This window comes from Mus musculus, chromosome 7, assembly GCF_000001635.26.
Source record: "Mus musculus strain C57BL/6J chromosome 7, GRCm38.p6 C57BL/6J".
NCBI lineage: Eukaryota > Metazoa > Chordata > Mammalia > Rodentia > Muridae > Mus > Mus musculus.
In genome coordinates, this window is record NC_000073.6 from 67,076,056 (window position 1) to 67,097,097 (window position 21,042).

Consider the following 21,042-nt stretch of genomic DNA (forward strand, 5'->3'; position numbering starts at 1 on the left):
TGGCAACTACCATGCAAGTCAGTGAGTCGCGAAAACAGACGCCAAACTAGGAGAGGGCTTATGGGGAAAGAGGGTTTCAGCAAATGTTAAGGGTAAAAGAGGGACCCAGGTAGAAACGACCAAGATTCAACATAGATACAGATAAAAGTGTCAAAGAACCAAAGAAAGAAATGGAAGGTCTAACAAGGAGCGGCAGGAAACAGCATCCAAGGAGTGTAAGAAAGAGGCTGCTGGCATGACCGGTCCATGGTATGAGAAGGTTTTATTGTAGATAAGAGGGAAAAAATGCCCAGAGGCATCTGGGAGAGTCCAGATCAGAGAGAGAAAGAAGTAAACTGAATATGGCCAGCAGACTGGGCATGGCCAGGGCTAGGGAAGTAGAGAAGTGGGAGAAAATAGTGGAGATAGTGCAGGGGGAAAGGAGGGAAGAGAGAGGGGGAGGGGAAGGGAGAGAGAGAGGGGTGAGAGGGAGAATAGTAAGAGAATAAGAGAAAGTAAGTCTCTTACTATACCTCTAGGTCACTGGCATTTGCCACCCCAATAGGCACTCAGAAAGGCCATGAGAGATGATACAATGAATGCTGGGTAAGACAGAGTTGGGGCAGGGGATTGACTAGGACTCTGGATGTCTACCAGCGAGTGGTCAGCAAGCTAGGACCCAGCTGCAACCCCACCCATGGCTGCTCCTGAGTGACTTGACTACTAAGTCAATGTTGTCAAGTGTGGAGCTCATACAGCGTTGTTTAACATTCAGGGGCTCATCCCATTGTTCATGGAGAGATCCGAGCCACAATATAGCCAAGCCCTTCAGTGCCTTCCTATGCATCTAAGCTAACCACACACACTAAACGTTATACATGTTTTTTCTCTGCAAACTGACAATTGCAATTGACACAGCTTCAAGGTAGTACCATCAGCCCTACCAGACAGAGTATGCCTTTTCCAGGAGATCTCTTGTCCTGGGGACTTTAGCTGCCCCTGGGCTGATGGTCTCCCACCCCACCCCCACTTCAGAGGCCCATGCCTGCATCTCTAACTGCAGCCAGACACCCCTTTGTCTACCCATTGTGGGCAAACCCAACCCACGGGGACATAGCAGGCTCCACTAGGAGCTCTGAACTGCCACAGCCTCTGCTGCCTCTGTGCAGTCCCTTGTGGTACCAGTGACTTCCAGCTCCCTGCAGTAGTCATTGCAGAAAGCTATATTCAGTAGCTCTTTGCTTTCATCTGTATACATGACTACATTCATAGGCCTAGGACAGACAGTGTGGCTAAAGACTCCCCAATATTTTAGCCATCCTTACATGACAAATTTCTCAGACAACAGATGCTACCAAGAATCCTGGGCCTACATAATTGTACTTGATTCCATGTTTATCTTTTATGGCCATTCTCCTGAAGCCAATGACTCCAATACAGTAAGTAGCATGAAATGCCAGCAAAGACACATCGAAAGCTAAGGAGAGGTGAAGCAAGCTGGCCTGGGTGGTGATGGGGACTAAGATAGAGAAGCAAGGGAGCCAACTGTTGATACTGTGGTCAGGTGACACTTAGTGACAAGGCCAAGAGGCACCCAGACAGCTGGTTCCAGAGGCCACCCTCCTAACTGCCATCACCATCCTAACTGATGATGCTTGGCCTCCCTGATGAAGTCGTAGCCATCGAATCGAGAGCTCAGAGGAAATGCTCAAAGAAAAGTCAATGAGTCTGCCAAGCTGCCTAAGAGCTCATGGCACTGAGGCATTAGCACCACTGGGCAAAGTGAACAAGTGTCCTGTGTGTCTGTCACACCAGCCACTTTGCTCCTCTTGAGAAGCAAGTCTATAAGAGCAATCAGTAACTGACCATACTATAAGGTGAAGGCTGATATACACATGTTTAAATGGGACCAGATCTCTGTAGACTTCAAATCTTAAACATGAAAGGCTCAAACCAAAGTGTTGTCCTCAGCAAACTCCTAAAATGTCCAAGGACAGGTGACCTGAGTTCCTGCTGCTTTCTCAGACTGTGGGACCTGGTCCACACTACTCTGCTATGACTTAAGCACCTTATCCCTCTTTGACAAATGTGATATGGCTCACTTAGTGATAGATAAGTGCACCCATACACCCCTCCGTAAGTATAAGTAAATGGCTTTCTGGGTATGCGCAGCCGTAACTTCTCATCTTCCATGGGTTGACTTCCAGGAGAACGCAGGACTATCGTATCATGCACACGGATTGTTAACAAGACTACAACCCTGGTGAATGACAGTGACTGCCCCCAAGCAAGCCGCCCTGAGCCCCAGGTCCGACGGTGTAACTCTCACCCATGCCAGTCCCGGTAAGTCCTGTATTCTGTAGCTTGGACCCACCAGAATGATGGGTAGCAACAGCTCAGATGAGGGGATGGTGATACACGGATAATACCACAGAACCAGCCTATGCCACATTCTACTGGTGCCATTGGTGGTTTGGTTTGGTTTTTTTGTTTTTGTTTTTTTTGGGGGGGGTTGTTTTTTGTTTTGTTTTTGTTTTTTGGGGGGTTGTTGTTTTTTGTTTTGTTTTTGTTTTTTTGTTTTTTGGTATTTTTTTGTTTTGTTTTGTTGTTTTGCTTGCTCAGATAGTCATGTTGTTTGACAATGGAGTTACATTCTGAGAAGTAGCTATCTGGACAATGTAATGTTTACTGCACAAGTAGGCTAACTGTAGATATTTGTTATACTTCATTGTTCCCCAGTACATGAACAAAATAGAAAATTACTTTAAGCATTAAAAAATGATATAATCAGTAGGCACAAAATGGATAGGCTGGTGCTATTCTAACACAGACTTCTGTAGAGTGGACAATTCTTTTAAACAGGGGCATATTCTAAAATGACGGTAACAACCACAGCATAGTGAAGACATGAACCAGTAAGTTATTATCACTAATTCCTGTTTTCAGGAGCATGTAGTGTACAAACTTCAGGACCTGAGTCTGGGTCATTAGCAGTCATACAAAAGATAAGGACATCTGTGTATGTGTAACCATAGAGCTAGAGGGATGGATGTGTGGAGACAGGCAGATACCCAAGGCTGGCTGGAACCAGTCTAGCCAGTTAGTAAGCTCTAGGTTTACCTGTGGGAAGCCACATGTGCTGTTGCTGAGTGGCACTGACTACTGCTGGCCACCATGCATAAGATTGGACAAACAACCAATGTGTACATATGCAGTAAAGTTTTTTGCAAAAACACTGCCTGGCCCAGGCATGATAATGAGGTTCTGTAAGGTACTGAGAGTATAACCAATCGGATGTGAGACATGCAAATGAGGTATGATAATGAGGCTCAGTGAGGTACTGAGAGAGAGTAGCCAATCAGATGAGGAACATGCAAATGAGGCTTAGTGCATAACCAATCAGGGTATGAGACACGCCTCTCCTAGGCCTATAAAAGCAGCACCAGCTCTGGGCAAAAGGTCTTTTCGCCTCTACAATCAAGCTCTCCCAATAAACGTGTGCAGAAGGATCCTGTTGCAGCGTCGTTCTTCCTGGCCAGTCGAGCGCGCGCAAGATTTACCTAGACACATTGTTTCAAAATAAAATACAATGAAGCAATAGCGGGAGATGCCCAACATTGACCTCTGACCTCCTCGTGAGCACACATAAGCACATATACCACTGGTATATCTGCACACACCTGCGTATCCCACCCCCTCTCAACTAATAATCACGTGACAGCACAGTAGGTTTGTTTCTGTGAGCACTGGCGCAAACGTGGGGCATGGCACTGTGATGTGGTGGAGGCGATGGGAAATTGTCAGCCCCACTCTAATCTTAAAGCACCATTTCTGCATGCAGGGTCTCTAACTAACTGAAGCACCATACGATGGAAATGTCCCGAACTTGCCTAAGCCGGAACACTAATGGAAACACACTGTCCTAGCTAGAGGGCAGCCTCCGGGTCATGACTGACAACATCTCACAGAGAAAAGGTTGCCGTGGGCACACACTTTCGACTGGCATCCATTGCCTCCCCTTAATCACTTACTTGCCTTGGAGGAAAAGGACAAAGTGTTAGAATTTTATTGTCTCAGGTGTCCGCTGAGGCTAATGGCTGTGCTCGGTCTGTTTCCCTGCCCGTTTGTTGCTTGGAACTTCTCTCCCATGTGCCCTGGTGTAAAGTCTGGAAGTTGCAGCTGGAATGAACTGTGCAAAGTCTGTTCACCAGTTCCACAGGTTTCTTTCTAGTTGCTTCAGTGGAACGGAGCGTGGTACTCACTCGGGGACTGATGCACTCGGCCTCCCTTTCTGCCCTGAGTTGAGCCAATAGTTTTCACTTCATAGCCCTGCCCATCATGTCAAGGCACACATACCTTTTCTAAGTAGACTTTGATTTTGATGTGGAGTCTTTTGCATCTTTAAAGCTCTGCGCGTACCACGTGCCTGATTCAGGAGCCTTACAAAGTGTTTGTCTTTTGTACCAGCCTTCCTTTGTTTAGTTAAACTGGTTTGATTTGGCTTGGATTTGGATTTTTATTAAATGTGTGTGTTCACACATGTGGGTGTGGGTACACATGCATGTATATGTGTGTGTACATGTGTACGTGCGTGCGTGCGTGTGTACGTGTGTGCGTGTGCGTGTGTGTGTGTGTGTGTGTGTGTACATACTCCATGACACATGTGTGGAGGTCAAAGGACAACTTTCAGGAATTAATATCTTTTCAGTTCGTGGGCCCAGGGTGACTAACTCAGGTTGTCAGGTTTGGCACAGGCACCCTTACCTGCTGAGCCATAGTCACTTCGTTCATTATGGCTTTTTGTTAAACTCTTAGTGTGTGCTTAAGGGGACATGAAAAGGAAATGCAAGCAAGTAATATTCCTTATGTTGATTTTGTGTGTTCCTTCAAAATTAAGAATGAAAGCCTATTTTCATGCTAGAGGCTTTAAAAGAGGACTCATTCAGAAAGTGCATAGTGGATAGTTTTGAATGTCAACTTACCCCCATCCTAGAATCACTAAGAAAATGGTCTTCCATTGCAAAATTACTTAGGTTAGGTTGTCCTGTGGGCATGTCTTTGTGGGGCGAGAGTTGTCTTGATGGAGCTAGGAGTATCCACCCTGAATGTGGGCAGTCCTATTTCATGGACTGGATCCTGAACTATACAAGAGTCAAAAACAAACAAACAAACACAGGCGAGGCCAAGCAGCCTGGGTGCATTCATGCTTGCTGCACTTGATTGTGGTGTGTGTTGACTAGTACTTAAAGTCTTAGTGTCTTAGTTAGGGTTTTACTGCTGTGAACAGACACCATGACCAAGGCAACTCTTATAAAGGACAACATTTAATTGGGGCTGGTTTACAGGTTCAGAGGTTTAGTCCATTATTATCAAGGTTAGAACACGGCAGCATCCAGTCAGGCATGGTGCAGGAGTAGCCGAGAATTCTACATCTTCGTCTGAAGGCTGCTAGCAGAATACTGGCTCCCAACAGCCAGGATGCTAGGACAATGCATCATGTGATGTTACCCCTCTGACTCCCTTTCTGCCCTGAGTTGATCCCACAGTGACACACCTACTCCAACAGGGCCACACCTTCTAATAGTGCCACTCCCTGGGCCATGCATATACAAACCATCATACTTAAGGACTTGGAACTGTGAGCTAAGTAAGTCCTTCCATTTGTATATTTTGAGGATTGCCAGCCATACTTCAAGCCCATCTGTCAGTCCCTTGCTCAGTTACAGGGTCAAAGAAGGAAGATTTGGCAACCTTAAAAACTCAATTATCAGAGCAGGCAGTAGTGGCACGTGCCTTTAATCTCAGCACTAGGGAAACAGAGGCAGACAGATCTACAGAGTAAGGCCAGCCTGGTCTACAGAGTAAGTTCCAGGATAGCCAGGGCTACACAGAGAAACCCTGGCTCAGAAAAACAAAACATAATATACTCAGTGATCAAATAAGCATCAAGCATTCTACCTGAAACCAAGACCAGCCTACTCCCTAGACGAATATGCAGAAAATGGGGTAAGGAGCTCTTTCAGGACACAGAGAGGCCAGTATAGGCTCAAGAGTAAAAAAACCTTCAAGAATCAAGAATCAAGAGCAAATATGGAGAGAAAGTATTGAGCAGAGACTGAAGGAAAGGCCACCCAAAGATTGTCCCACCTGGGGATTCATCCCATAAACAGTTACCAAACTCAGACACTATTGTGGATGCCAAGAAGTGCATGCTGACAGGAGCCTGATATAGCTGTCTCCTGAGAGCCTCTGCCAGAGCCTGACAAATACAAAGGCTGATGCTTGCAGCCAACCATTGGACTGAGCGCAGGGTCCCCAATGGAGGAGTTAGGAGAAGGACTGAGGAGTTGAAGGGGTTTGCAACCCCATAGGAAGAACACCAATATCAACCAGCAGACACTCCAGAGCTCCCAGGGACTAAGCCATCATGGCTCCAGCTGCACATGTAGCAGAGGATGGCCTTGTCAGGCATCAATGGGAGGAGAGGCCCTTGATCCTATGAAGACTTGATAGATGCCCCAGTGTAGGGGACTCAAGGACGGGGAGGTGGGAGTGTGTGGGTGGAGGAACACCCTCATAGAAGCAGGAGGAGGGAGGATGTGATAGGGTGTCTAGGAGGGAGGGAAACCTGGAAAGGGGATAACATTTGAAATGTAAATAAGGAAAATATCCAATAAAAAATGATATCCAAAAAAAAGAAGAAGAATCAAGAATCAGTTTGATCGATAGCAGGAGCAGAGAGTGGACCCCAGAGAGCCCTGAGAGCCCCACCGCCTCCGCTAGCCCCTGTCGCCATCACTGCAACCTTGAGCAGTGAAGCAGAGACCCAGCAGCTACCTGCTACCCCCCAACCCATCCCCCAGCCGCAGCCCTCAGCAACATCAAGTCCGGCTCCACAGGCAGCAGCTCAGGTAGTGGCAGCCTGGGCGGCCTCACATCAGTGGTGCCCGTCCAGTAGAAACAAGATTATCCCAAGGAAGGTTTTAGGAACAGAAAAGTGGTTCAACATAAGGAATGGATACGGTTTCATCAACAGAAATGACACCAAGGAAGACACATTTGTACACCAAACTGCCATAAAGAATACCCCAGGAAGTACCTTCGCAGTGTAGGAGATGGAGAGACTGTGGAGTTTGATGTTGTTGAAGGAGAAAAGGGTGCGGAGGCAACAAAATGTTACAGGCCCTGGTGGAATTCCAGTTCAAGGCAGTAAATAAATGCGCAGCAGACCATAACCATTATAGGCACTATCCGTGTTGTAGGGGTCCTCCATGCAATTCCAGAATAGTGAGAGTGGGGAAAAGAACAAGGGATTGGAAAGCGCTTCTGAAGGCCAGGCCCAACAACGCAGGCGAAGTTTTCCATCTTACTACATGTGGAGACCACAGTATTCTAAGCCCCCTGCAAGGAGAAGTGAGGGAGGGTGCTGACAACCAGGGTGCAGGAGAGCAAGATAGGCCAGTGCGACAGAATATGTATCGGGGTTACAGACCACAATTCCACAGGGGCCCTCCTCGCCAAAGACAGCCTAGAGAGGACGGCAATGAAGAGGACAAAGAAAATCAAGGAGATGAGACCCAAGGTCAGCAGCCACCTCTGCCATAATGGACGCAGATGCCCAGAGAACTCTAAACCACAAAGTGGCAAAGACACAAAAGCAGCCGATCCACCAGCTGAGAATTCCTCTGCTCAGAGGCTGAGCAGGGCAGGGATGAGTAAATGCCAGCGTACCATGTCTACCATCATCCGGTTTGGTCATCCAACAAGAAGAAGTGAAAATGAAATTCCACCAATAAGAAGTGAACGAAGATTGGAGCTGAAGACCTTAAATGCTTGCTTTTTTGCCCGCTGACTAGACATTAGAACTATCTGCATTATCTATGCAGCATGGCACTTTATTATTTTTACCTAAAGGTGTCTCTTTTTGGTAATGACAAACGTGTTTTAAATTGTTACATATCTGGTCAAGTTGAGATTTTTAAGAACTTCATTTTTAATTTGTAATAAAGTTTACAACTTGTTTTTTTTTTTTCAAAAAAATCAACAAACTGCAAGCACCTGTTAATAGAGGTCTTTAATAATAATAATAATTAATAATAATATCAAGAATCATGTTCCCCAACCAATGTTTACAAGTTACTTTAATATCTAATTTTTAAAATTATGTGCAAAAGACAAGAACACTTCCTTAGTCTGCGGCCCCTCCCCCACAGCAGGCCCATGGTGGAGCACTTCTGTGGAACACTGGGGATTTAAAGGCTGCCAGTCAACAGGGTTCACATCCTGTAATGATGGAGTGACAGATAACAGAGAACTCTGGAGAAAACATGAAAAGCAACTGTTTGAAAGCTAGACCACAGACAGAAATGGGAGCAGAGGCTGTGTATAGGAGACCAGAGGGGCCCCATGTTGAATTTCCAATTGTGACAGTTTGTCACTACATGGACGCTGCTTTAGTTCCCTGTGATGGCTGTGACAGAGCATCCAACAAGAACATTCTCAAGGAGGATGGTCTAGCATGTCACAGTTGCTGTGGCTCATGGTCTCAGAGGGCTTGCGAGCTCTGTAGCTCATGTAGGAAGTATGTCATTACAGCTTAGCTCATGGTAGTGGCTGGCATCTATGGTGGCGCTGTCTATGTGGCTACAGAGCGGGTAGCCATGAGGATGCTGGTAGCAGGGTTCAGGCCATGGCCTTCAAAGACTCACTTCTACCAGCCAAGCTCCACCTCCTAAAGTTTCCATAGCCTCCCTTGGGAACAAGCATTCAAAACAAGAAAGTAAGAGGAACGACTCAGATTCAGACCATAACAGAGGCCCAGCTAGAACTATGGCGGACAGCTGCTGAGCTCCCACGGATGCTCAGAATAATCATGGCAACTGGAAATTAAGGAGGTTAAAATACAGAGAGAGAGAGAGAGGGGCGGGAAAGGAGAGAGCCAGCAGGGGCTCTCAGATTCTGTAGATGTACCTGGCCCCATTCCTAGGAATAAGACACAGATAGGACAGACTTCCTCTAGTAGAGCTAAGGGCACCTCAGCCTCTGCTTAGAGTATTATCAGAGTCACGTGTGCTGCCTGCTAAGCTGGAAGTTCAGGATTCTAGCATGTTACTCTAGAGACGTGCCGCTCAGTGTGATAGCCAGTAGCAGATCCAAGGTGAAATTTGCTGTGCATATAAAATATGCAAGCATAAAATGGCAGATTTGAAAGGAAGATTATGAATTGAAATTTGAGATTATACCTATCAATGGCTTAAGACTGCAAAGATTGTAAGATAATTTAGTAGTTTAAGATGGGGTTGTGTTGACTGTAGTCATCCGAAATACTTGTGTTTCAAGTACATTGGGGGAAAGCATGTGCCTTTTGTTATTATTTTCTAAATAGTTGCTTATTGTTAGGCAGAGCACATATGTCACTATGCATGCATGGAGGCGAGGGAAACAACTTTGGGGAGTTGGTTTTCTCTCTCCTTCCACTCTGGGTTCCAGGAATGGAACTTGGACTGTCAGGCGTGCGTGGCAAGCCTATTTCGTTGCTGGGAAATTTCACTGACCCTGGTGTGGTTTGTTTTGCCTTTTTAGTGTGCGGGTGTTTGTTGTGTAGTTGCTGGGGACCAAGCCTATGCTTGTTCAGTTCACTACCCCTGGACTCTAGCTCCCATCCTACAATATGCTGTTGAAATGAAATATCCATCTGTTTCTTTTCACTCTTCCCATGGCTGCACGGAAAATTCAAATGACATGTACGGCTCCTTTGTATTGAACAACACTGATGCAGATCAGTGAATGTATCATTGATAATGTTCAGGATACAACTGGAAATCAGTAATCATTCAGAGAAACGGGTTCAGACCAGACTCAACACGGGAGAAAAGATTTACAGAAAAGAAAAAGGATTTTTTTTTTTAATTCTTTAGCTAACATTTTCCACATTTCCACAAGGGAACGTGCGTGGATGCTTGTTTTAGTAACTCTGTCCCTCTATACTAAGTTTTTAATATAGTATTTTTATTGATTTTTTTCAAGAATTTCATACATGTACGCTATGTAGTTCAATAATTTTCATTTCTCCTCCTCCCCCAACTCCTTCCAGAGCTGCCACCACCTCCTCCTCCTCTTCTTCTTCCTCCTCTTCTCCTTTTCCTCCCCTCTTCCCTCCTCTTCCTCCTCTTCCTTCTCCTCCTCCTCTTCTTCCTCTTCCTCTTTCTTCATAACCTACTAATTCCAATTTGTGCTGCCCATATACTCATGGAACACAGACAACCCTCCAGAGGTTGTCCTCTGAAATACTCCCTCCCCCAGAGCCCACCAACCATCTACTGCTCCTCAGTCATGGGTAGGGACTGGCCCTTCCCTGCTCCATGCTAGAAAGGTTTCCTCTGTGGGCTTGCACAGCTGCTGGGAAATCATGAGTGTAGCTGTTCTGTGATGCTCAGGGACACGACTTTTATCTGCTTCTCCCTGACCTCTGGCTCTTATTGTCTTTCTACTGCTTCTTGCATGATGGCTCCTGAGCCTGGACAGGGAAAGAGTGTGATACAGATGGTGCATTTGCGAATGAGCAGACACTCCTGCCCATAACTACTTATGCTAACCATTGAGACTCTGGAGCCTCATTCAGCAAGAGGCCGCCCTGTCTCAGAATGTGTTCCCTTGGGATACAACAGAGGACACAGTAGTATACTGGATTACCTTTTCTTTTGAGCTTAATCATCCCCTGAGCATCTAACACAGCCATGATCATATCCTATACCTCCTGCAACATTCGTCTACAACCCTCTTCCTGTTCACCACACACCTTCTGAGTACCCGGTTATTTAGAGAGAGGAGAGCAAACCTTTTTGTGCCTGTAACTTGACAGATAGAGGTATTCTCCCACACCTCCACTCTTTTTTTTTTTAAATCCCACCCTCTTCCAGTCTCTTTCTGACTATAAAGTCATCTAAAGCCAGCATAAAGAATGAGTGGAATTTCCATAAACAGAAGAGAAAATGAAATTAAGTAATGACAAGTCAATACCTAGGGTTTTCTGGAGGGCTCACAAAGGAAATTCTGGGTGTCTGTTCCGGGCGGGTTTTGTTTGTTTGTTTGTTAGTTTGTTGATTCTGTACCATCTGACTCTTTAATGTTGTGTAGGATCAGCCCATGAAAATGAATTTCTAGGAGTCAGCAGATAGTGCTTACTGTTTAACACAAGAAACATATCTGATAATAGAATTTGAAAGTCTTCCAAATCCTAGCAAGATATATATGCATAGGAATATTATACAACTATACACACATACATGCCTATGCATGCTATATGCAAATGTATGTATAACATATATATTTTGGATTGTAATATACACATTTGAACTATTGCAGAGTGTATTCTAGTTGCAAAGTGTCTTTTGTAAGAACCTGTAGGTGTGGACTCAGGCTTCTTAAGTGAAAAAGTGGAGAACCTGGCCTCAGAAAGAGATCTAACATACAAGGAAAACCTGCCCGTGTCCAATGGGTGGAACTTGGAGCCGTGTAGGGTCTAGGGAACAAAGGTCTGTTGGAATGGGGTGGGCATAACCAGAGGGCAAAGCCAATGACCCAGAAGAATAGCCTAGGAACTGAGGGTGTGAACTTTATTAACAGAGCTAAAAAGAACCTGCTGTTGAGCCTGGCACAGTGAAAGACCCTTTCTGTTATTGTTACTCTTTGACCTTTAAACCAACATCAACATTTGTCTTTTTTCTCAATGCATTTTCCTTTCTCTCCTGCTCTCTTAATTCACTTCAAGCATCTTTTTCCACCAAGTTCCCGACAGTTCCCTTTGCCTTCCCAACTGCACACCATTAGCACCTCTTTATTCTGATCCGGTGCCTGGCTCTGTGGATGTCTCTCCCAGAGCTTGCTGCAACCATATGGAATCTGACACAAGACAGATGGCTTCTCTCCAGCCTCTTGCACACCAACACAAATACCGGCAAACCTGGCCCCACCATTGGCAGGAGAGGCAGAAATCACAGATTGGATCAGCTGTTATGAGTGTGGCCGGCAGCCTTCGCCTTGCTGACCACAGTCTGCGGGAAGAGAGCCCTGTCATTGGCATCAAAAGAGTAATGCTGTATGCCAGCCCCAGAGACCCAGCCACAGACAGCGCAGTGGGCTCCACTTGGAGCCCAGAACTCATGCATTATGAGACTTAACGTTTTTGCAGCCTTTTAGAGCTTATTAGCCACTTGAAAAGCTATTCCAAGTTATTAGATATTTCCCTATAGCATTTATGATTTGAATCTCTTCCCAGGCAGTACATGTTGTACTGTACATTGAATTAGGGTGATTCAGAAAGGAACATTCGGCAACTTCCTTGCAGTTGGACTGAAGAGTCATCCGCACAGAAGGGTATTTGGGTTTTAAATTTGTGCTCCTTCTTCAATTACCTTAACCAGGCTAGCCTTGTTTTTTGTTAAAATGGGATGGAATACCACAGTCATATTAAAGTATGTTCTATGTGTGTGCATGTATATTCATACAGAGAGGAAGTTGGAAAGATCATGGCCTAGCATGAAGTTTGAAATATGTGCATCTTAAGCCACGGGTACAATCTGAGAAGATGCTGTTGGCTAATTTGTTTCTTGCTACTGTGAAACTTCAAAGAATTTTCCTGCTTTCTTCTGAAATAAAATCAATAAGTGGAGTTGGGGGACCATTGGTCTGCACTAGGCCTTAGTGGCGTGTGAATGGTGGATAAACCTGCATTAGCTATGCACCAGAGCATCCCAGACACTGTCCAGATTTCAGCACCTCCCTTACATTCCAACTAAATGGTAAAGTTCTGAAACCTTCCCCTCATTTATCAAAATTAGGAAAGCACAAGACAGGGGACGAGAGGGCTACTTCAGAGTTGCTTTGACTGCTTAGATACCCCTTGTTTCATTATTTCAGACAGCGAGTGAATTACCAGACACCAGTTTCATAGGTACCCAATCCCTCCAGTTAGGAAATGACTGTCTTATAAACTGCATCGGACCAAAGAGGCCCTTCTCTCTCCCTGCCTTATCCGAGTAATGAAATGGAGCACTTGATGTTTCCTTCTAACATTTACGTAATGATTTCAGCAAAGGAAAAACACAGGGCAATGTGAAAGGCAGACTCAGGTATTCCTCAAGCAGAGACAGCTGAGATCAGTAGCTTGCTGAGCCCTTGTCCTGAGTTGCTACTTCACCCACTGGCATATGTATGGGGAGACCTGGCCCTCAGCGAGAGTCCAAGTTCTGAAGGTGCCACTGCATACCAAGAAGAATATATTACCGGCTTTCTGCTCCTTTGTTACAGTGTGATCCATCTGAACTGAAAGGGACATGTATGTTCTGCAGGTTCCAGGAGACACGTCAGGCTGTAGAATAAATGCGCTATAGTGAGTGAGGTGATGCAAGGGTCTCTAACTGGCAGAATTGCTGGAGAAGTTTTAAAAACAAATCTGATGTGCACAGTGACCAAGTCTTAGAACAGTCTGCTTCTTAGGAGATCTAATGAGTTTTCTTAAGTCCTGGGCTGGCCAACTCTTTTAAAGCGACAGTCTACAGATATAGAATAACCGTTCTTTTCTCCTTGAAAATGCATATTTATATTAACATGCAATAAAAATAAAGACTTCGTGCAAACAGAAGCCATCGTAACAAAGTGTCTAGGTTTATTTTCCTAGATACTCAAGACAAAAGCAATTTAAGGGAGAAAGCTTTATTCTGGCTCATAGTTCAAGAGTACAGTCTATCTTGGTAGGAAATTTCAATGTAGCAGCTACAATGTCACAACATTGTCACAATGGAAAAGAAGAGAGGAACACAGGACAAGTGTTCAGTGGCTTTCTAAAGTTTATCCAGTTCAAGATCCCCCAGCAAAGGGAATGGTTCCACCCACAATTAGCATGGGTCTTCCCACATCAATTAACAAAATTTCCCTCCCAAAAATTCTCAAAAGATAACCATAATTTAGGTGTGGCCTTAATGCCAGGTATGGCCAAAGACATGCCTCTTAGGAAAGTCGAGATTGTGTTGACAGCACTACCACAGAAAGCATGGGTGCTATGCTAATATCAAACCTACAGAGTTTCTTCAAATGTTAACGTTAAGTGGTGGGACGAAGCTCGGTGGGAGATGAAGCTAGCATATGCAAGGCCATGAGTTCAATCCCTAGTGTTAAACAAAACAAATGCTGGCAGAGATGGAGATCGTTTGTGATGATAGTGGGTGTGTCTATCAAGAAGAAGTAAGGGGTGCAAAATGTATACACTTAGCCCCAAAGCTCTAGAGAAAACATGACAGGAATGAAGGGTGAGATGGAATTTAATAGTATTAAGAGAGCGACCCACACCCACTTCCAATAGTTGGTTTGAAAAACTAGGTGAAAGAATAGAAACAGAAGGCTTGAACAATCCTCTAAAGCAACAAAACTTAGCAGACATCTATAGAAGAGTCTACCTGGTGTGACAGAACACAGTAGGTTCTCAGACCACAGTGGAATGAAATTAGGACTAAATAAGAGAAAGAGACTTGGAGAATTCACAAATGCATGGAAATTAAATGATATACTTCCTAAATACCAATAGGACAAAGAGACATTACAGGAGAGACCATAGTTTTGAGGTGAATAAATGCCATCATATGCCAAAACTTGGAACAAGTAGTGAAAACGGTCCAACAGCAAATTCCTAGCTTAATAAACTAAAATCTACTTTTGCATTTACTGTATTTAGTGCATGTGGATATTTCGCCTGCCTATATATTGGTGCAACCACTTGTATGTGTGATGCCCTTGGAGGCTAGAAGAGGGTGTTAGATCCCCTAGAAGTTAAAGGTGACTGTAGGCCACTATGTACATTCTAGGAATTAAACCCAGGTCCACGGGCAGGTGGAGGACAGGGGAACTGCCAGTGCTTCTAACCACTGAGCAATTTCTGCAGCTCATATTGACATTTAAACAATTTATAGATTAGAAAGGGGCTTGTCTTAGGGTTTTACTGCTATGAACAAACACCAGGACTAAAGCAACTCATATAAGGACAACATTTAATTGGGGCTGGCTTACAGGTTCAGAGGTTCAGTCCATTATCTTCAAGGCAGGCATATGGTGGTATCCAGGCAGGCATGGTATAGGAAGAGCTGAGAGTTCTACATCTTCATCTAAAGGCTGCTGGCAGAATACTGACTTCCAGGCAGCTAGCATAAGAGACTTATAACCCATACCCACAGTGACACACCTACTCCAACAGGGCCACAACCTCTAACCCTGCCACTCCCTGGGCCAGGCATATGCAAACCATCACAGGGCTAGAGCAATGCTTCAGCAATATAGAGTGCACTCTTTCAGCAAACCCATGTTGAGTTCCCAGAACCTATGATTAAAGGCTCACCACTGTCACCCCAGGGTCAGGGGACACAGTGCTCTCTTCCAGTTTGTGCAGGAACCATACTCACACATGCACAAGCCCACATGCACGCACATGTACAAAATAAAAATTAAAATAAAATCTTTTTTTTTTAAAGATTTTGAATCAGTAGCTCTATATTGCAGCAATGGAAAAAGCAATAAAATCCAAAACAAGCAGAAGGCAGTAACTAAAAACATGGCCACAGACATTAATTAGTGGAGAAAAACAACAAAATGCAAAATTGACTGTATGGGAAAAAATCAGCATAGCTGATAAACCTTTAGCTATAAAAGATTTGACCATAAAAATTGGCTACATGAACAAATCAATATAAATGATAAACCTTCATTTCTAGGGTGAAGAGAAGACTGGAGTTACTAAAATCATAGATGAAGGGGCATTCATTTTGATACTACAGAAACAAACAAAAGGGGGGTAATAAACACCACGAAGAGCTGCATGCCATAAATTACATAGCTTCCATAAATGCATTTACCTCTACAAGGAAACAAACTGCCAAGCAGAATCTCACACACACACACACACACACACACACACACACACACACACACACACACAACTATGAGGACACTGACTGTTCTTCCCGAGGACCTGGGTTCAAATCTCAGTACCCACATGGCAGCTCACAACTGTCTGTAACTCCAAGATCAGACACCCTCACACAGATATGTTTGCACCAAAACACCAATGTACATAAAATGAAAATAAATAAATTTTAAAAGTGTATTTTAAAAAAATGAAACAAAAGAACATAGAAAACTCACAGCAACATCATACTAACCACAAAAACCTGAAGGCTTTCCTACAGCAAATGAAAGCATGACACAGTATCCACTCTTGTCATCTGTGTGTAACATTGTATGTGGGAGCCTTGCCAGGCCTTCTACCAAGGAAATGTAATAAAGGGATTCCTGTTGAGAGAGAAGAGGCAGGACTCCAGGTGCACATGATCTTCTTGTATTTGGAAATTCCTGAAGAATCTACTAAGGAGACTGACTGAATTAATCTCAGGGAGTTGCAGGGTAAGAGACGGATGAGCAAGATCGGTTAGATTTCTGTGTATTACAAATGAACACACTGAGAATGAAATTAAGATACTGGTTCTAGTTACCAGACATCAGGGATCGACTAAAATTTATCCATCGCGAGCTTACTTATTTAAGCACTTGGTCCCCAGCTGGTGACACTGTCTTGGGCAGGTTCTGAAGCTGTGGAGTCTATGACCTAGATAGCAAAAGTGAGTTTCTGGGAGCAGATCTTAAAGGCTGTGTCTACTTCTGGCTAGAGTGTCCTGTTGCCAGATCTAACAGATGTGAATAAACCATACCACAAGCTCCTGCCACTACAGGCCACACCACTCCAGCTGCATGCATTCCTATCATAGAGGACTATACCCTCCAAACTATGAGCCCAAATAAATGTCTCCCCCCCCCCCCCAACTTGACTTGCTTCTGTACTGCACCACTATGGCAAGAATGTGACTAGCATGCCAAAACACCAAAAAGAATGAAACACTGAAAAATAATTTCAAGCCGGGCGTGGTGGCGCACACCTTTAATCCCAGCACTTGGAGGCAGAGGCAGGTGGATTTCTGAGTTCAAGGCCAGCCTGGTCTACAGAGTGAGTTCCAGGACAGCCAGGGCTACACAGAGAAACCCTGTCTTGGAAAATCAAAAATCAAAATAATAATAATAGTAATAATAATAATTTCAAAACTCATAACCTGAAAACTAGCAAACCTTAGCGATTGAAAGGATATCCTCTTTCCATGAATTGGAGTATTCAAAACTCTACAAATTGCTTCCTGGTATAATCCCTGTCAAAATTCCATCTGTCTTCATTGCACAAATGAGCAGCAAACTGATCCTAAAATTCTTATGGAATTGAAAAGGGCTCAGAACAGCCGATACAGTCTTCAAAGAGAATAATGAACCTGGAAGTTTGATGCCTCCTGCTTTCAAAACTTAGGGTGAAAGAAACCCCATGTGACACCATCACTAGAGTAGACGTAAGGAGCAACCAAAGATTGAGAGTCAAGAAACAAACCCTTGCATTTACTCTCTGTTGATTTTTCACCCAGGGTTCTGGTGTTTCTAGTACAACTGGATATCCACGAGCAAGAGTGACATCATACATACATTCTTGCTCACAAGGCACCAGAGCTCCAACAATCTAAACACATAAAATTCAGAAAATACTACAGGCATGAATTTTCCTGACATAGATTTGCTAATAAGACACCAAAGATCCAAACAGTATGGACTGGAGAGATGGCTCAATGGTTAAGAGCACTGGCTGCTCTTCCAGAGGTCTTGAGTTCAATTCCCAGCAACCATGTGATGGCTCACTACCATCTTTAATGGGATCTGATCCTGGCTTCTGGCACACAGGTGCACATGTTAAACATAAGACATATAAATAAGTCTCTTTTTAAACAAGAACAAGTGACAACAAAAAGGTGAAAGGTCATCAAGATTTTAAGATTTTTGTTTTGTATTTATTTCCAAAGAGATCATCAAGAAAGTGAAAAGATAACCAAGGAATGGGAGAAAATTTTACATCTGTAAAACCTGAGGACCACAAATAATAAATTAACAGATAACCCACATGAAGGCTACACAAATGTCTAGATAAGGTAAAGACCTCATGGCCCACATATACTCAGAGTAGCAATTTACATGACCTTCACTGATGTGGGGACATTTAGCCCATTCCAGCCCATGCCCCAATGAGACCTAGGATAGACCAAGATCTTAGTGTGACTGGTATGTAGCTTCTGAGGTCACAGTAGCCATAGTAAAACCCCAAGAGCCTGCGATGATAAATGTGCATTTGGGGAGATCTTAAACCATACTATACATTTTGTTCAGCAGCCTCCTGGTGTCTCCTCATCCCTTCCACATCCTTCTTCAGGAAGAGCTTGCTTGCAAGGTGTGTGCCCCAGAAACCATCACTGCCACAGGCACTGGCTGGGAAGGCAAAACCCATTCTCAGAAGCCAGCCATCACCATGTTCCATTACAGGAAAATCTTTCCCTGATACTGGAGGGATGATCTGGTCTATAAAGTGGTTGCTACTTAAGCATGGAGCCCCGAATTTGATCCTTAACACCTATGTGAAAACCAGACCCAGTGTCATACCTGCAACCCTGTGCTGAGGTTAGGAGACGCTGAAGCCCATTGGATTCCCAACCTAGCTGACTCGATCTGCTCTGGGTTCCGAGAGAAGCTTTATCTGATGTAACATATAGAAAATAGCATCATTTGGTGGGCGTGTCTTCATTGACTTGGTTACTTCCTTTCAGAGTACATACTGTCTGTTACTATGTTACAAGGTTGATATTGTCTGTGCTGGTATCCTGAAGTGTTTCCCTCTAACAGTTCCAGAGTTCAGTGTACATACTGTCTGTTACTATGTTACAAGGTTGATATTGTCTGTGCTGGTATCCTGAAGTGTTTCCCTCTAACAGTTCCAGAGTTTCGGCTCTTCTATTGAAGTCTTTTTACTGTGGTTCCCAACCTTCCTCCCCAGCCATGAAATCATTTTCATGGCAACTTCATAACTGTAATTCTGCTGCTGTTATAAATTGTAATGTAACTATCTGATATGCAAAATAGCTGATATTCGAACCCTGAGAATGGGTCATTTGGGGTCACAACCCAGTGGTTGAGAACCCCATCTTAATACACTCTGTACCCTACCTACCTTGCAGTGTTTAGTATTAGACAAGACAAGAGAGGGCTTGAATTAGTTACTTTTCTGTTGCTGTGATAAAAAATTAATTAATTAATTACCAAGAAAGCAAGTTAAGAAAGAGTTTAATTTTGGCTTATAGTTGCAGACTATAGTCCATAATGATGGAACAGCACTGGCAAGCAGGCAGCAGAAATAGTGGTAGAAACAAACTCCATGCACAAAGCTGGGAGGCTAAGCCAGAAGTGACTTGAGGGTTAAACTTTCAAAGCCTGCCTGCAGTGGCTTGTTTCCCCTAGCAAGGCCACACACCCCCTAAACTTCCCCAGCACCATCAACTAGGAACCAAGTGTCCAGTTACCCAAAGCTGTGGGAGCACTTATCATGGTATTATTTTGTCGCAGAATCACACTCATGCCCTGGCTGTCCTGGTGGCTCCCAGCATTTCTCCAGGCTTGGCATGGCTCGGGCTACTTCCTGGTCTTGCAGTCCCTCCTCTTCTACCCTAAAAAGGAACCATATCTCCTTTTCTTCTCGTGCCTGGCATCTCTTCCCCTAAACCTGAAACAGAAAAATTGGGCTAAGAATGGGCAGATTCTGTGCATGGGTGAGACAATTAAAACAAGTCCTAACCAAAGCTGCGGCCAAGATCTCTTTAGACAAAAACAGGGTAATTCTTTCCTAAGTAATGCACGTACTCTGGAAATATTCCAACACTCATATTTTTTTAAATAACCAAGCACTTCCCTCATAGTTATATTTTATATCTATTGCTCCATAAGAAAACACTAGAGCCTTTTGGAAAGACACCACCCAGGCTGGGTCCATAAAGCTTCAAAGGGGATCTAGTAAAAGCTGGAACCTGGGCTATTTCTGACGATCTCAAAGGATGCTCTAGGCCTGCACGTCTGTCCTTTGTTCAAAGTGACTGCACTTTTGAACACTCAGCTTCTCGGTGCCTTGAGTGCCCTGTTCTCATTGCATTTGTGTCTGTTTATCTGTGCATGTTTGTGGATACAGATATGTGTAGGTGTACATGCTTATATGTACTGTGCACAAGTGTGTGTGTGTGTGTGTGTGTGTGTGTGTGTGTGTGTGCGCGCGCGCGCGCGCGCTCGTGCATAGAGAAGCCAGAGAGCATTCTCAGGCACCATCTTTGAAGGGACCTGAAGCTGATTAACTAGGCTCGACTGGCCAGCAGGCTACAGGATCCTTCTGTCAACCTCTCTCCAGGCTGGAAATGCTAGAGTCCCTCTATACCTGGCATTTTTAATAAGTTATGGATTTTAAAATAGGGTACTCGTGCTAATGAAGAAATACCTTCCCAACTGAGCTATGTTCCAGCCCTCTTGAGGGCTTTCTAAGTATTTAGGGTTTCCTTGTGAAATGTGAAGTTATTCTCAGGTCCCAGAGATAGCAAAATTGACCAAGAGACTCATCAGTTTGTTTGTTTGTTTGTTTGTTTATTGAAAAGGCTTCCTTTCAGCTTTGTGTCTACATGTTCATTTTTAAAGGCTTATAGAATAAAAGTTGTCTGCAGTGTGTACCCAAGGACATTGCCCTGGTAGGGAAGAGAGTAGGGCCTTGTAACTTTCTCCTGGGCAGGAATGAGGGTATGTGGCTCTCTTCTCATAGAGGTTGCATGTGAGTGTAACATGCAGTGTTGGACACACAGGAGAGGGGCAAGAACAGGTAAGAAGTTAGCTCAAGGTGTGGCCATTGTGGCCTTTCCCCCAAGTATTCATTCTAGCTTATCAAGGGAAGGGGTTTACAAATCAGATTTCACAGACTGCTTGTTTGTGAATATTCTTCATCTGAAATCCAAAACCCAAAATGCTTTAAAAATATGCAACATTTTTGAGCTCCAACATGATATTACAAGTAGGAAACTGATACACTAAAAATGTCACATAAATTTAATCCAGGCTATGTGTACTTTGCATATA

General features: G+C 44.1%; 1 protein-coding gene and 1 pseudogene across 6 annotated transcripts in view; both read left to right on the forward strand.

Moving 5' to 3' along the window:
• The window catches only part of Adamts17 (a disintegrin-like and metallopeptidase (reprolysin type) with thrombospondin type 1 motif, 17), a 313,473-nt gene that overhangs the window by 236,357 nt on the left and 56,074 nt on the right, over positions 1-21,042 (forward strand). For 5 of the 6 annotated variants that reach the window (XM_030242472.1, XM_006540842.4, XM_006540843.4 and 2 more), the window contains one exon: positions 2,187-2,322. In XM_030242472.1, coding sequence (XP_030098332.1) covers positions 2,187-2,322 — 136 coding nt within the window. Of the gene's footprint in view, positions 1-2,186; positions 2,323-3,820; positions 4,509-21,042 lie in introns of those variants that run through there. The other variant, XM_006540844.4, reaches the window with a different exon arrangement.
• Positions 6,786-7,695, forward strand: Gm17909 (predicted gene, 17909; annotated as a pseudogene).